The sequence below is a fragment of the Macaca mulatta genome, chromosome 3 (genome assembly GCF_049350105.2).
Source record: "Macaca mulatta isolate MMU2019108-1 chromosome 3, T2T-MMU8v2.0, whole genome shotgun sequence".
In the NCBI taxonomy this organism is placed as follows: Eukaryota; Metazoa; Chordata; class Mammalia; order Primates; family Cercopithecidae; genus Macaca; species Macaca mulatta.
In genome coordinates this window covers 3,922,754-3,940,650 of record NC_133408.1, presented here as the reverse complement: position 1 = coordinate 3,940,650, position 17,897 = coordinate 3,922,754, and the positions used below count along the sequence as shown (strand labels likewise).

The following is a 17,897-nucleotide window of genomic DNA, read 5'->3' as shown; positions in this document are numbered from 1 at the left end:
AGAGTCCAGGGTTACCAGGGTGGAAAGAAAGGGAAGAAGATACCTAGAAAGGAGGGTTTCAGAACAAGTGAGCACTAAAGGTGCACGAAAACCCTCTAAGGTTCCGACCTCTAAATGACACAAGTGTAAGGCAGAGGAATGAGGCACAGCTCTGCTTCAGACCATGTCCAGGGAGCCAGAGCTCAGGTATGAGTCAGGCAAAGCTGACGACCAGCTAGAACACACATAATTCTCTTCAGGAAAAGATAACAGAGTCCAGAGCCCCGACAACCTACCTTCTGCCACCTCCACTACACATGCTATCAAATAAACACTGAACTAGCACTGCCGGCTAGGATGAGGAGAGTAAGCCACTTGCTTTGGGTGTAAATTTAAGGGAGTATCAAAATGCCCAGTAGCCCATATTTTTTAACACTGTAATTCAATATTTTAAAAAATATATAAAAAATGCCCTAATAAGCAAAACTTTAATGTTTTACTTTTTTTTCCTACAGCTAGGGTCTCACTTTGTCACCCAGGCTGGAGTGCAGTGGCACAGTCATTGTTCACTGCCACCTAGAATTCCTAGGCTCAAGCAATCCTCCTGCCTCAGCCTCCTGAGTAGCTGAGACTACAGGCACGTGCCACCATACCCAGCTAATTTTTCAATTTTTTGTAGAGATGAGGTCTTGCCATCTTGCCAACGCTGGTCTTGAATTCTTGGCCTCAGGCAATTTTCCCACGTCAGCCTCCCAAAGTGTTGGGATTACAGGCACAAGCTACTGTGCCCAGTCCAAATTTTTAAATAAAGATGGAACTGGTTAACAGTGCCATGCCAAGACATACTGGAGCCTAAGGCAAAAGGAAAAAATCATAACACTGACCAAGTTCATTGTTAAGGGACTAACTAAACATACTATGGTACATGTAACACATGCGTGCCATGGAAAATTTCTATTATAGTTTTCTATTAAAATCTCTGGTTTCCCCACTAAATTTTGTCAAAAGCAAGCTCCCGGCCTTGTCTTTATCATCTCATAAACTAGTATAGTAAGACTGGATGCAATAAGGACTCAAATTTTTTACTGAAAAGTGAATCAACTGCCAGTGATTAAGATCAAAATATATAAAAGCCAAGGTCTTCCTTCTCTCCCATGTGACCATAGGCACTTTCTTTTTCTGTTGCTGTTTTTTTTGAGACAGGGTCTCGCTCTGTGGCCAAGTGAGACAGACAGGCTGGAGTGCAGTGGTGCAATCTTGGCTCCCTGCAACCTCTGCCTCCCGGGTTCCAGCAATTCTCCTGCCTCAGCCTCATGAGTAGCTGGGACTACAGGCCTGTGCCACCACACCCGGCTAATTTCTGTACTTTTTTTTTTTAGTAGAGACAGGGTTTCACCATGTTGGCCAGGCTGGTCTCAAACTCCTGACCTCAGGTGACACGCCTGCCTTGGCTTCCCAAAGTACTGGGATTACAGGTGTGAGCCACCGTCCCTGGCTGACCATGGGCACTTTCAAAGTCCCTGGCAATGCTATGGAGCCAGAAAAGACAGAGCTATGCAAGCACCCTCCAGAGCAGGGTGCTCAGTTCTCAAAACAAGGTCCTCAGCATCCCAGCGGGCTACAAAATAAGCCACACTGCAAGTTCTTCCAAGTTTCACTGACAATTTTTACACGCATTCAAAAGCTACTCACTAGTAACCTGTTTAATGAGGTAGTAAGGGCTACTCAAATGTAGTGTTCATGAGGAAAATTTAGGACCTTAACTAGAATTTAGTGAGGTGTCGAATCCAGTGTTCCAAGAAGAGAAAACTTCCTGCTTCAGATCACAAACCCAGAGAGGTGGAATTCCTTAGAATTAAATATATTGCCCATGGCTGCTTTCACACAGGCAGTAACAGCAGAACTGAGTCACTGCAACAGATATCATATGACCCCAAGAGCCTAAAATATTTTCTGTCTGACACTTTATGGAAAAAGTCTGCTGACCTCTGCCTTACAGCATGAAAATAAGATAAACCAATCTTTTGTATGTCTTAAAAAGCAAAGCTAGCATCTGGTAATAACTGTAATGTAGGGCAACCTTCTGAAAAGATGGCCAGTTGAAATTCTTTGCTGACTGCCATTTAGATTTAAGGTGGCAAAAACAACCCCCAAGTTGGCAGAGGTCTTTACATTTTTATATTTGGTCAAAATCAGTTATCCTTAAGAAGCTAAAACGAAACACATACTTACAACAACCATGTCGCCACCTGAGATCTCACGTCACTGAGATCTCACGTCACTGCCAAGATACATCTCACAGAAGACCAAAGACTTCTGGGTCACACTAGGTCACACAAGAGTTAGCAAAAAAAATAAACCCAAAAGATTCTGTTTCTTATGCAAGTGTTTTGTCTAATATAATATTTCTATTCCAACCAAAAATATCTGTAAATAGTGTATCGAGTTTCCAATTATCAAGTCTAAAGAGACTGCCCATTCATTTTACTCTTCTAGTATTGAAATATTAAATGTCATTTCTTGGCCACGTGCAGTGGCTCAGGTCTGTAATCCCAGCACTTTGGGAGGCTGAGGCGGGCAGATCACTTGAGGTCAGGAGTTCGAGACCAGCCTGGCCAACATGGTGAAACCTCATCTCTACTAAAAGCACAAAAATTAGCTGGGCATGGTGGCACATTCCTGTAGTCCCAGCTATAGGAGGCTGAGGCAGGAGAATCACTTGAACTCGGGAGGCAGAGGTTGCAGTGAGCCAAGATGGCACCACTGCACTCCAGCCTGGGCAACAAAGTGAGACTCAGTCTCAAAAAAAAAAAAAGAAAGAAAGAAAGAAAGAAAGAAAATGTTACTTCTCAAACTAGTGTACTAAGAGTTAGGCTTTTCCTTCCAATGACAAAAAAAAAAAGTAGGCAAATTCTGCTTCCTACCACAAACCTCAGCAGAAAGCCTGTTATAAATGGGGCTAATGGGCTCCAAAAGAGCAACTTCCCAGTCTCTGCAGTCTCGATCATCTCAGATCCATCTGACATTTAAAAGAACTGAAAAGATGGCTAAAATAAAAGTACCGGTGAACTCGAAATGCTACATAAGCAACACGAGTAACTCATCTTCAATAAAAAGCAAATTCTCTTTACCTAAATACACAAGGTCTCAGGGCTGAACAAGCTCAAAGTGTGAAAAGCAAGACAGCACTCCTCCATAGGCCAACACAACTGAGTCACTAAAGGTAAAAGTGACAACTTGACCACCTTATTCTTCATCTTGAAAGAAAATATAACTTGTAACCTACGAGTAACAGAATAAACACACCCAGTACTTCAAAACAAACTAGCAATAAAAATAAGCAAGAAAAAGTAGTATCTGTGAAGTTCACTGCCCAGAAACAAGCCAGTCAGTCATGCTAAACTGACCAAAACCTAAGAGAGCCAAATTAGCACCATAAAGTAATTCTACAGTACAATAAGTAATAAAATTCCTACAAAAGACTGCATGTAATTTGAGAAAGCAACTGGCACAGCAATACTACATTTTTAGACCAAATTATTCTTGACAGACACTTAAGAGGCCTACCAATCTTTCATTAGACCGAATACAGTAACTAATGACCTAACAGACTTAGATTCTGTGACTCTTTCCTCAGTAAGTTAGAACCTAAAAACCTGTGGTCTCTACCATGTCATCCTCAAATGTCTGTATGTTAATTCGTATATATTATGTTACAATGAAGACACACAAAAGGAGATAAAGAATAATACAATACTCACCCCCCTGGTTAAGAAAGAAACCCTGTAACCAGAGTTGAATTCCCTTTGTGAACGCTACCCAAAGATGTGCTTCAGGGAGGTGTAACCACAGCTACGTCTGATATTTAAACTAGCCATGCAGTGCTAATACTTTAGGTGCAGAATCATTTTTCTTTGTATGTCTGCATCAACAGGAGCATACTGCAGGCAACCTTCCACACCATGGCGAGATCCGTTTATGTTGATTTCTATAGCTCCAACCTATTTCCACTGATATATGCCAACTTTTTAACTAATCACAATTTATTTATCTATTCTCCAGCTTCTGGACATTTAGGTAACTTCCTAGTTTGTGCTATTATAAACACCACTGCTATAACATTTTCTGTACAAGCATCCCGGTGTCCTATGGAAAACGTTCTCTGAAGTACACATGCAGACGGGGACTCTGTCCTCGGCATGTGCAGACATAGCCTCCACAGACGCAGGCCAGCTGGCTCCACATACCCTCCAGCAGCACATGGACAGGTGTAAGCTTCACTGTAGCTTCACGTCCAGTCGGAAGCTTGTAATCATCAGACTGTGATTTTTTTCAATGAGAGGCACTGAAAAGGCATCTTATGGGTTATAATTTGCTTTCCCCTGATTACTATGGAGAGCAAGAATCTTTCTCGTGTTTATGAAGCTGCTGCGTGTTTTATTCTGTAAATTGCCTGATTTTCTCTTTTGCCTATTTGTGTATTTGGTTATTTGCCTTTTCCTTATTGAAAAGGCCAAATAAGCAAATGACTTAGTTATACGAGTTTTTTTTAACGTACACAGAATGACCAAACTAGAAAGGGTAAAACCCAAAAATGCCTTTCAGAAGAGCTGATGTTCACAGTACCATCTACCAATTTATAACTCAACAGAGACCAATTCAGTGACGGGTAAGCACACTGCAGCTGAAAGCTGTACCACCTGGAAATAATACACATTAGTTCACAGGCCCCATATGACTTCCAGATATTGACTTTTGTTAATATCTGGAAATGATGAGGACTCTAAACTTAGGAATTTGAACATTATCTAGATAGAGTTTGTCTTGAAAACATACTTCCTTCATCAGAACAATTAACGGTAATGCAGTGTCTTAAAATTATCTTACAAGATTCCTGATGATAACTTTCCTATCTAGAATTACTAAAGCTTTGACTGGAAACTGTTTAGAAACTCCATCATGTTTGAAGATTTCTTTTCAGCCAATACATATGTGAAAAAGGGACTGGGCCACCAAAATGCACAGTAACATTCTGTAGAACTTTTAATAACAAACAAGGGAGAACCACACCCAGAAAGTGGTGATTTGCTCTCACTCATCATGTAACATTTACTGAGCGTTTTCTCTGTCCTGGACTCGACGCTCTCCAGAAGTTTACAGGAAATGGGAGACAGACAGACAAAGCAACCAGTGAACAAAGTGTGGTACAAGCTTTACAGCTTCCTCTCCACACTTAGTTCTAAAAGGCTGCTGTTGTCTTAAGACATTTTGTGGAAACACTTCTGGAAGCATCTTTGAAAAATACAATCTGCGCTGTGACTATTCCAGACGAATTCTTTGGAAAACAGGAGCGTGTGGGTGGCTCCGCCCTGCAGATGCAGCCACACATCTACTCCACAGAGAGGTGGGACAATACCATCACCCTGATTTGCCCACAGAGGTGAGCTGCTTTTCCTACACAGCTCACAGCTGCTTCTGAAGTCAACTGCACAAAGAACCCAGAAACTTCTCACAAGCCATCCTCACACTGATCAGACATCCTACTGGTGACACCTGGGGAAGATGCTGGGCGAGGATAAACCAATAGTAACTTCAAGAAACAGGAACCGTATAGAGCCCAAACTCCAAGAGGCATTTCTGTAACCCTCCACCCTGTGCCTGGATGAGACAACCTTGCTGAGCCACTGTTGTCCCACACAGGCCAAATACTCCCCGGCCCCTGACAGTGAAATCCACTATGTCAGTTACCTCGGCTTGGTAAAAGTAGAAGTGGTCTCGTCATAGACACTGCACCCCAACTGCAAATCCAGGGAGAGCGTCATCCTGAGAACCAAGTGACCATTTAGGAATGTGGGTAGCTCCCGCCCTGGAGGCCTCTCTCCTCACTCCAGGTGAAGAACCACCTTAAACTCTGGGCCTTCCGCCATCCCCTTCAATAACACCTCCAGCAGGTCCGACCTGAGGAGCCACTAGCAAAGATGTGAAAAGGCCTTTCATGGCCTACGCAACAAGGACTGGTAAAATCATAGGCAGCATGGGCAGTGAGGAAAAAAAATAACCTGGCCTCCATAAGGAAGTACAAAAAAAGGGAGGGAAACTTTAAAGGCTGGAGAAATCCACAAATCTAATATAAAAAATAATAATAATTGCAGTTGCCTAAGTGTTACCAAGTGTCAAGGCGAATGGAAACGCCAGTGTCACGTGGCAGCAGTGGAGAAACAGCCACAGAAAGGAGACTTTGGGCCCTCCACATGCAGCTCAGTGCCAGGACAGCACTCAGGGTCCCCTGCAATCCAAGGTCCAGGCACAGCACAAATCCTGCCCACACCAGGCCCTGGGAGCACAAGCCTGGGTGACCAGTGGCCAGAGGGGAAGGAAACGGACTGAGGCAGTGACGATGCGGGACGCTCCTGACATGTGTCATCCCATGGCTGAGTGACTAAGGAGAAATACACAGAGAAGACACAGACAGGGCCCTGCCGGGGGCATGCCACCAGCGGACTGCACTGAACTGCCCCAGCCTTGGCTGACACAGCTCGCCCTGCACACAGTTCTGTCAAGTGGCCATTTCCAGCAGACACCTGAGAGGTTGACGGGAATGGGGAAAATTACCCGTGAGGTATGGCTGTCAAGATTGAAAAGCTACAACCACTACAGTAAACAGAATCCAGCCAGCCTGCTAGCAGCACCAACCACCTTGAGGGGTCTCCAAGGTCAGCTGGTGTGTCTGGCCACCATATGCTGGAAGTTCCTAGATTTGGAGAGTAACAAACAGGGTCTTCATTAAAAAGGTAGATAAACTAGCAACAGCCTGAAACCATATGGCTGGGGAGGCTATGCCACTGAAAGAACTCACAGAGGCCGAGTCGCAACAATGTCCCATGTACAACCCTATGAGTGTTTGCCACAAAAGAGATGGACATGTGGCCCAATGGCAGAATCGAGTCTGATCCACCACTGACCTACAGGGCCCACAGGGATTTCAGGTGGAAGCAGAAGGAATACACCATGAGCCAGCTCTGCATTCTGGGAAAATGCAACATGTCATGATAAACCCAGGGTGGCTAGTCGTTTGAAAGGGCAGCCATGGCCTGGGAGACAAAAGGCTAAACAGGAGCCAGTGGAGCAGGAGTGCTAGAAATACTGGAGCAAGAGGTGACAGGCAACAGGGCACATCCCAGAGGAAGGCTCAATACAGAGGCAGGAAGATTACACACACACACCCCACAGCACACACTCCACACCACACCACACACACCAGTCACACACACCCGTCACACACATCACACACGCCACGCCACACACACGTTACACACACCTGTCGCACACATCACACACACCACGCCACACACACCAGTCACACACCGGTCACACCACACACCACTCACATCACACACCACACACACAACACACCCACCACACACACACCACGTGCACCATACGTACACACCACACACACACCATACCACACACAATCATACACCACACACCACACAGACCACCATAAACACACCACACATACCACACACACACAACACACACATCATACACCACACACACACAATCATACACCACACACACACCACACACTGCACCACACACATACCACACCCCACACCATACACACACCACACACACCACACACTGCACACACACACCACACGCACATCTCTCACACCACACACACACCATACGCAGACCACTTGCACACTGTGCACACCACACACACTGCACACACACCACACACCATACACACATCGCACACCACACACATCACACCACACATATCACACACACGCCACACACACCACACACCATACACCACACACTACACATCACACACCACACACACACCAGACACCACACACACATCACACACACCACACACACACACACCACATACCACAGACCACATACACCACACACACACCAGCTGACTGCACTAACTGCCCCAGCCTTGCCTGACAGAGCCCACACACCCACACCACACACCACACACCCACATCACACACCACACACACACCACACATCACACACCACAGATCACACACACACCACACCCCACACACCATACACAACACACCAGCTGACTGCACCAACTGCTCCAGCCTTGACTGACAGAGCCCACAAACACACATCACCCACCTAACACACACACCACACACACACTCCAACACACATACACACACCCCCACATATGCAGCCCACACACCCCCACACACCACACCCACACACACACCACACACACCACACACATCCCCCCACACACCTTCCACACACACACATACCCTATACCCTCCACATATACATATCACAAACATCCCCCAACATACACATACCACACACACACATCCCCCTCATACAGCCACACACACCAAGCACACCACACCCACATCTCCCCCCACACACAAAATACACACATCCCAATCCCCCATAGTCCCACATATACAGACACACCACAGTCACACACATCACATGACACCCACCTCCCCCACCATATACACACACACACACCACACACATTCCCTCACACTCACACCATAAACATGCCCCAAACACATACACACCATACACACCAGACACCCCAAAAAACACCCACATACACATACACCACACACACAAAATACATCCCAACCCCCCAACCCCCCCCACATACACACATCCACACCCACACCATACACACACACATCCAGGCCATATGTGCCTCTAACATGTAAAAGGAAAAAGCAAAGGTGAGTGGAATAAACAAGGGAGGGCCAAGCTGAGGTGGCCACACTCATACCCTTGACTCCGTACAGCAGGAAGTAAAGCCGCCTGCTGGGACACCCACCTGCAGAGGAAGAGCAGAGCAGGGAGGCCGTGAGGGTCACACCCGAGGTCTGCCTCCACCACTATGGAAATGAGTGGGAGATAAGTAAGGACATAGAGGAGGATCCCAAGGTGCTGGAAACCAGGAGAAATGACAAGAGTCCATGCACACAGGAAAGCTTCTTCCCAAACCTCACTAAGCAGCCCCAGCTGTAGGAACAGAGAAGGAGGATGGCTGGGCTGGTCCAAGGTTGAAAGCATCAGGAAATGTAATGGACACTGGGGCTGGGTGAGCTAGTGGGAGGGGAGGCCATGGAGGCAATGGTGTCAGCAGGAGGAAGGAGGAGGAGCAGGAGGTCTTGCAGTTTAGAGGGAACAATGGTAGGAAAAGGAGGCAGGGAGGAGAGGAGGTACTGCCTGAGTGCTAGAGCAGTGTTTACCAGACAGTCCACGTGATGACCATGTGCAGGGTCTGGCCCAAGGCAGACTATTGCCACAGTGAAGGGCACAGCAAATCTTGGCAGCTGAGAAAGGCATGTGACCTTGAAATTAGATTGTTGAATGAATCACTCCTAAACATGTTCAAGTCATTCAAGATAGCGGGAAATGGGGAGGGGGACACCAACAAGCCAGTAGTCAGTGAACAAGGGAAATGCCTGGGTGGTCAGAAAAGTGCAGTGATGAGAAAGGCTGGATGTGAAGAGAGCCAACTGGTTGCTTGAATTTTCAAGGAGGAAAAATTTTTGTATGAGATTGGAAGAGAAAGAGCCTTTTAAAGAGCATTCTGGGACATTTCATTAAAAATAAAAATGGGCAGCTAGAAGAAACACTTCCCCTAAGAACTGGAATAAGACAGAGATATCCACTCTTACCGCACCTATTCAACACAGAACTGAAGGCCAGGTGTGGTGGCTCGCACTCGTAGTCCCAGCACTTTTGGAAGAGCCAAGGAAGGCAGATCACTTGAGCTCAGGAGTTCGAGACCACCCTGCGCAACATGGCGAAACCCTGTCTCTACAAAAAAATACAGAAATTAGTCAGGTGTGATGGCACACACCTGTAGTCCCAGCTACTCAGGATGCTCAGGCAGGAGAATCGCTTGAGATCAGGAGGTCGAGGCTGCAGGGAGTCGTGGTCATGCTACTGCACCATAGCCTGGGTAAAAGAGTGAGATCCTGTCTCAAAAAAAAAAAAAGGTTCAAGCTGAGAGCCAGTCCTCAAGAACACAATCCTATTTACAACAGCCACACACAAAAAAATAACCTAGGAATACATCTAACCAAGGAGGTGAAAGAGCTCTTCAAGAAGAACTACGAAACACTGCTGAAAGAAGTATCATAGATGGCACAACTGGAAAAACATTCCATGTTCATAGACTGGAAGAATGAATATCATGAAAATGTCCATACTGCCCAAAGCAATCTACAGATTCAATGCTATTGCTATTCAATTGCCAACATTTTTCATAGAATTAGAATAAACTCTTCTAAAATTCTTATAGAACCAAAAAAGAGCCCAAATAGCCAAAGCAACCCTAAGAAAAAAGAACAAAGCCAGAGCCATCACATTGCCCATCTTCAAACTATACTACCAGGCTACACTAACTAAAACAGCATGACATTGGTACAAAAATAAACACATAGGCCGGGCGCGGTGGCTCAAGCCTGTAATCCCAGCACTTTGGGAGGCCGAGGCGGGTGGATCACGAGGTCAGGAGATCGAGACTATCCTGGCTAACATGGTGAAACCCCGTCTCTACTAAAAATACAAAAAACTAGCCAGGCGTAGTGGCGGGCGCCTGTAGTCTCAGCTACTTGGGAGGCTGAGGCGGGAGAATGGCGTGAACCCGGGAGGCGGAGCTTGCAGTGAGCTGAGATCACGCCACTGCCCTCCAGCCTGGGAGACACAGCGAGACTCCGTCTCAAAAAAATAAAATAAAATAAAAAAAATAAACACATAGACCAATGAAACAGAATACAGAACCCAGAAATTAAAGCTGCACACCTACAGCCAATTGATCTTTGACAAAATTGACAAAAATAAGCAATGAGGAAAGGACTCCCTGTTCAATAAATGGTGCTGGGAAAAATGGCTAACCATATGCATACAAATGAAACTGGACCCCTACCTCTAACCACAGATAAAAATTAACTCAAGATGGATTAAGAACTTAAATGTAAGACCTCAAACTATAAAAGTCCTAGAACAAAATCTAGGAAATAGTCTTCTGGACATCGGGCTAGGCAAAGAATTTGACTAAGTCCTCAAAAGCAATTGCAACAAAAACCAAAAATTAACAGTTGGGACCTAATTAAACTAAAGAACTTCTCCATAGCAAAAGAAACTATCAACAGAGTAAACAGACAACCTACAGAATGGGAGAAAATATTCACAAACTATGGATCCAACAAAAGTCTAATACCCAGAATCTATAGGGAAGTTAAGTTAAACAAATCAACAAGAAAAAAACACATAACCTCATTAAAAAGCGGGCAAAGAGCAAGAACAGACACTTCTTAAAAGAAGACATATAAGCAGCCAACAAAAAAAGAACAAATGCCCAAAATCACTAGTCATCAGGGAAATGCAAATCAAAACCACAATGAGATACCATCTCACAACAATCAGAATGGCTCTTATTAGAAAGTCAAAAAACAACATGTTGGCAAAACTATGGAAAAAAAGGAACTCTTATACACTGTTGGTGGGAATGTAAATTAATTCAGCACCTATGGAAAGCAGTTTGGAGATTTCTCAAAGAACTAAAAATAGACCTAGCATTCAACCCAGCAATCCCGTTACTTGGTAAATAGCCAAAGGAAAATAAAATTGTTCCACCAAAAAGACACCTGCCCTTATACGTTTATCACAACACTGCTCACAATAGCAAAGATAAGTGGTGATTCATGCCTGAAACCCCAGCACTTTGGGAGGCTGGGGTGAAAGGATCACTTGAGTCCAGGAGTTCAAGACTAGCCTGGGCAAGAAAGTGAGACCGCTATCACTACCAAAAAAAAAAAATTTAAATTATCCAGGTGTTATGTCACATGCCTGTAATCCCAGGTACCCAGGTACTTGGGAGGCTGAGGCAGAAGGACTGCTTGAGCCCAGGAGTTTCAGACTGCAGTGAGATAAGACAGCACCACTGCATTCCAGTGTGGATGGAACACCCAGACCCTGTCTCAAAAACAAAACTAAACAAAACAAAAATAGCAAAGGCATAGAATCAACTGAGGTGTCCATCAATAGTGGATTGGATAAAGAAAATCTGGTACATATAAGTCATGGAATACTACACAGGCAGAAAAAAAAAGAACACCACCATGTCCTTTGCAGCAACATTTATTCTAAATGAATTAATCCAGAAGTAGAAAACCAAATATTGCATGTTCTCACTTGTAAGTGGGAGCTAAACCCTTGGTATACATGGACATAAAGATGGGAACAAGAGACATTGAAGACTCCAAAAGGAGAGAGGGAGGGAGAGGAACAAGGACTGAAAAACCTCCTGTTGGGTACTATGTTTACTATCTGAGTGACAGATTCAATAGAAGCCCAAACCTCAGCATCATGCGATATACTCTTGTAACAAACCTGCACATGTACCCCGTGAATTTAAAATTAAAATTAAAATTTTTTTTTTAAATGAGCAACTAGGAAAAAAATAACCCCTATCTCTGGGTCTAAGGTACTAACTGCTGAAAATTAGTAACCTTCGATCACAAAAGTGGCAGTGAAAGTACAGTTCTCCAGAGAGCGAGACGCTATACCGAAGGCAGGGGGCAGCCAGGAAGAAAAGAGGCTGATTTATAGCAGGAGAAAGGAGGTCCTGGGGCTCCAGAGGACTCAAGGGTGGGCGTTAGTGAAGTGGGGGAGGTGAAAAGAGGAGAGAACAGTGCCTTGGAGATGAGAGTGAGAGGGAACAAGCCATGAGCATGTTGGAAGGCAGCCAAAGATCCCAGCGGGAAGGCCTCTCTCAGGCTGGTGCATGCTGAGATCCCGAGTCAGGATAGAGGCTAAACACGCGGCTTTGCTCAGTGGCCAAATGGAAGACTGCCAAGAAAGTCAGTGAATGGCTCAGAAGGCAATTCTCCCCATTTCCCACTGAAATCAACAAGAGCTCAGCAGGACCCAAAGGCACAAAGCCCTAGGGACTGGAACCAGAGAGGCTAGAAGTGACCCAGCCCTCACACACAGCTTCACCTTGGAAGTTGAAGGGGGGACTTTAGCTGGCCCATAAATATGAACCTTGTACAGACCACAGAAACAAAAGAGGCAATGGATTAGTATCCAGAACACACAACTACAGCACATCACTAAGAAAAATGCAGCCCAACAGGAAAGTGGGCACAAGACACAGACAGGCGACTCAAAGGAAAAACTGGAATGGTACAAACATGTGAAGAGTCTCAACCTCACTGGCAATCTAAATCTGAAGGAAGGGAGAGAAGGACAAAGACACACAGATGATAGGCGGATGATAAAAATACTCTTTAAGGCCAGGTGCAGTGGCTCACGCCGTAATCCCAGCACTCTGGGAGGCCGAGGTAGGTGGATCACTTGAGCTTAGGAGTTTGAGACCAGCCTGGGCAACAAGATGAGACCCTGTCTCTACAAAAAATACAAAAAAAAGTCCAGGCACGGTGGTTCACGCCTGTAATCCCAGCACTTTGGGAGGCCGAGGCAGGCGGATCACAAGGTCGGGAGACCAAGACCATCCCGGCTAACATGATGAAACCCCATCTCTACTAAAAATACAAAAAATTAGCCAGGCATGGTGGTGGGCGCCTGTAGTCCCAGCTACTCGGGAGGCTGAGGCAGGAGAATGGTGGGAACCCAGGAGGCGGAGCTTGCAGTGAGTGAGATCGTGCCATTGGATTCCAGCCTGGATGACAAAGTGAGACTACGTCTCAAAAAAAAAAAAATTAGCTGGGCGTGGTGGCATGCCAAGTAGCCGGGACCCCAGTTATTCAGGAGGCTCAGATGGGAGGATCACTTGAGCCCCAGAGGTTGGGGCTGCAGTGAGCCATGATTGCACCACTGCACTCCAGCCTGGGTGACACAGCAAGACCCGGTCTCTCACCTTCTTCCCCCCGCACCTCTCCCTCTTTCCATATATATATATTTTTTTTTTCTTTTTTCTTTAGAGGAATATAATAAATAGCGAAGTGCTGACAAGGACGTGGGAAACATGAATAGTGACATGGTGCAGGTAGAAATGTACACTATGGTGACCAGTTTGGCAGTATCTTATCAAACTGAAAATGTCCATGTCCTACTTCTCAAATCTTTCTTCTGGGAAAACTCCTAGAGGAACTCTGAGACAGGTTAGCAAATACTTTATCAAGGATGTTCACTACAGCATTATATTTGTCAAGTAAAACCTTAAAGTCAGGGAAGGATAATCCAAATATTACATCTCCTTTGATGCAAGGTACTTAAAAGGAATGAACTAGATCCACAAGCAATTGGTAAAATTATACCCCCAAACAAAACCCTCCATGCCAGCCTGGGCCACATGGAGAGACCTAGTCTCTACAAAAAAATTTTTTTTAATTTGGCCAGGCGCGGTGGCTCACCCTGTAATCCCAGCACTTTGGGAGGCCAAGGCAGGTGGATCACAAGGTCAGGAGATCAAGATCATCCTGCCTAACACAGTGAAACCCCATCTCTACTAAAAAAATAAAAATAAAAAATTAGCCGGGTGTGGTGGTGGACGCCTGTAGTCCCAGCTACTCGGGAGGCTGAGGCAGGAGAACAGCGTGAACCCGGAAGGCAGAGCCTGCAGTGAGCCGAGATCGTGCCACTACACTCCAGCCTAGGCGACAGAGCGAGACTCCATTTCAAAAAAAAAAAAATTTTTTTTTAATTTAACAATTAGCCAGGCATAGTGGCGTGCACCAATGGTCCCAGCTACTCAGGAGGCTGAGCTGGCAGGATAACTTAAGCCTAAGAGGTCAAGGCTGCAGTCAGCCATGTTCACACCACTATGCTCTAGCCTGGGTTACAAAGCAAGACTCTGTCTTTAAAAAAAAAAAATTGCATATATGTATATATGTATTATTTATGTAAATATATTTGTTAGTACAAAATATTGAAATGGACTAGAAAGCTTGGTTCTGGATAAGATGGCCTGAACACACCCTCCATTCTCGCTTCCACTGAACGCAGCTATGAATTCCAAAGAGAATACATGAAGCAGCTATTTGAGGACTCTGAAAAGTAAACAGTAGCAGGCAGATAGGGGAAGATAATGAAAATTTTAAGAACCACTAAACCAGCAGTGAGTTTACCACTTTTTCCTCTAGTGTCCTTGGCCTGGACTCAAGGGAGCTCCAAACCCAGAAGTAGCCCTGAGCCACACAGACAGCACCAGAAGAAGGTCTCTAGTGAGGCTCAAGGAGTGGGAAAGGAGTCTCCTGGCAGCAACCAAGCACGGTGGCAGTGGGGGCATCCCCCAGGTAACTCAAACGCTGTGAGAAAGGCATCTTTTCCTTACACTTGAAAGCTCTAAGAGCTTCTCAAGTCCTGCTGCAGGGCAGGATGAAGGCATAGTTGCAGGCACTTAGACACAGCAGGGTATATGAAACCCCAGCATTGCAGGTGGGGGACTGAAAAAGGCAGTCCCAGACAACTAAAATGTACCCGAGAGTTAACAGCTCAGAAAAGTGACCCCACAAAGTTGTTTATAAATTCCTGGCCTCATCCCAAGTTGTGCCTGTGTGGATCTGATCACAAACAGCATCTGAAAGACTCTTAACTGTTGGCCACTGGGCGGCACTCACAAGGGGCAGTTCCAATAGCACTGTAAAGACTCTTTGAAAACAGGACAACACACTCAAAGCAAACAGAGAAAAGGCTGGCTGGAATCTGACCCGAAGGGGTTGACTGCCTGTGAAAATATAAACACCAGCATTTCCCAAGGATTTAAACAAGACCAGTGATCACATAAATGTCCAGGATAAATCCAAATTACTTGGCATATGAAGAAACAGGAAAATCTAAACTCACATGGGAAAAACAACCAAGAGACATCGCGGCCAGGATGACACAGATGTCGGAAGCACCTGGCACAGACTTGACAGAAGCTCTTACTTTTAAAAAGTGCTCCACAGCAGGGCATTGTGGCACATGCCTGTAGTCCCAGCTACTCAGGAGGCTGAGGTGGAAGGATTACTTGAATGCCTAGGAGTTTGAGGCCAGCCTGGGCAATGTATGTAGAGACTCGGTCTCTTTAAAAAAAAAAAAAAAAAAAATTAAAACGTAAAGATGCTCTAAGAAGTCAAAGGCAACACTCAGAACGAACGGTGTGAGTGGCAGAATCTTACACTGCCCCTCTCCCCAAGATTTCCTGCCCTAATCTCTGGGACTATAAATTACCACACGCTGATGATGTCATTGCCTGGAAAGGGGGATTCTGTAGATGTAATTAAGGTACGCTGACTCAAGAGTTATCAAAAGGAGTTTATCCAGGTATGCCTAAACACACAAATCTATAAGAAGCAGAGTTTTTGCCTTCTTGAAGTGAATTTTTTAACAAAAGAATAAAAGCAGAGAGAGTTTCACCTTGCTGGTAGACGAAGGGGAAGTCTCAGAGACTGGAAACGTGGGAAGGATTCAATGAGTGACTGTGGCGTGAAGATGGGGCCCCTGTGAGAAGCAATGCAAGCTGCCTCAGCAGCTGACCCACAGCTGACCAGCCAGCCGGGAAACAGGGAACTTGGTCCTAGAAACCAAGACACTGGACTCTGCCAGCAACTTCAAAGTGCCCAGAAGTAGATTCCTCCCACAGAGTCTCTGAAAAGATCCCGCCCTGGAAAACACCTCACTTTTGACCTGTGCAGAGAAACTCTCAACCCCACTCAGACTTCTGACTTACCAAACTATGAAATAATAAATGGTGGTGTTTTAGCCATCAAGTTGGTGATAATTTGTTACATAAAAAATAGAAAACAAATACAGATTTTAGTACCTGGAAGTGGGGTGCTACCACCACAAATACCTATTTAAAGTCATTTTGACATAACCACGAAGTATCATGCAATAGTATTTGGGACTCACTGATTGCTCTAAGGTAAGAACATTCCTTCCTTAAATTTATTTTCTAAAATGCTATTTAAGGGACAGTATACTCCCTTAACTTCTCCAGTCAATTTATTTCTTCGAGTATTTAGAACTACCACCAAAATTAACTGTGTTTACTTGAAGAGAGGCCCAATCAGCATAGTCTAATTAATATGTACATAGAATTAACTTGTTAACATTATCCACCATACACTTTGAGTTTGGTACACTGTCCTGGCTTCAAGTCTCCCAGAAGCTGCAATATGGTGTCCAAGAGCACCCGGCTTGAATTAACCAAGAATTCACGACCACATGCTATGGCAGCAACATCTGCAACAGAAAATGAAACAAAGCATCAAGATCAGATGACTTCAGAACCTAGACAATTTTGTGCAGAACAGAGTATTTGTTGCTGTTTTTCTTCCAAAAGACCTAATGAAAACACAGCTGACAATGAGACATATAAAAATGAAACTGCTAGGCATGATGATTCACACCTGTAATCCCAACATTTTGAGAGACTGAGGTGGGAGGACTGCTTGAGTCCACAAGTGCAAGACCAGCCTGGGCAACATAGCAAGACCCTATCTCTACAAAAAATTTAAAAATTAGCTGGGCATGGTGTGTGCACCTGTAGTCCTAGCTTTTCAGGAGGTGGAGGCAGAAGGATTGCTTGAGCCCAGGAGGTAGAGGCTGCAGTGAGCCATGATCACATCACTGCACTCCAGCCTGGGTGACAGAGCAAAGCTCTGTCTCAAAAAAAAAAAAAAAGTATTATAACAAAAGTGACAGCCCAGAAAGAATCACTGACAACCATAAGAGTTACTGAAATATTAAGTAATGTGCACTGTAATTAGCAAGCACCTAAAGAGTGAAACAGAGCCCTGGAATCTAACCATGTCTGCAGTCACTATGCTCCGGAGTGCTGCATTAACCACCTGTGGGCAGGCAGAGTCCAAACATAAGGTGGGGGCTAACTGTCTTATCTGGGACTGAGGATGTGAAAATTCACTTTTAATAAGATCCATAATCTGAAAACCCAAAAT

The 17,897-nt window shown here is 45.0% G+C and overlaps 1 protein-coding gene across 9 annotated transcripts in view; it reads right to left on the bottom strand.

The window, feature by feature from the left end:
• Nucleotides 1–17,897, bottom strand: part of HSF2BP (heat shock transcription factor 2 binding protein) — a 121,093-nt gene that overhangs the window by 63,227 nt on the left and 39,969 nt on the right. For all 9 annotated transcript variants that reach the window (XM_015132793.3, XM_077995592.1, XM_001118442.5 and 6 more), the window contains exon 7: nucleotides 17,064–17,181. In XM_015132793.3, the coding sequence (XP_014988279.2) occupies nucleotides 17,064–17,181 (118 nt within the window). The remainder of the gene's footprint in view (nucleotides 1–17,063; nucleotides 17,182–17,897) is intronic.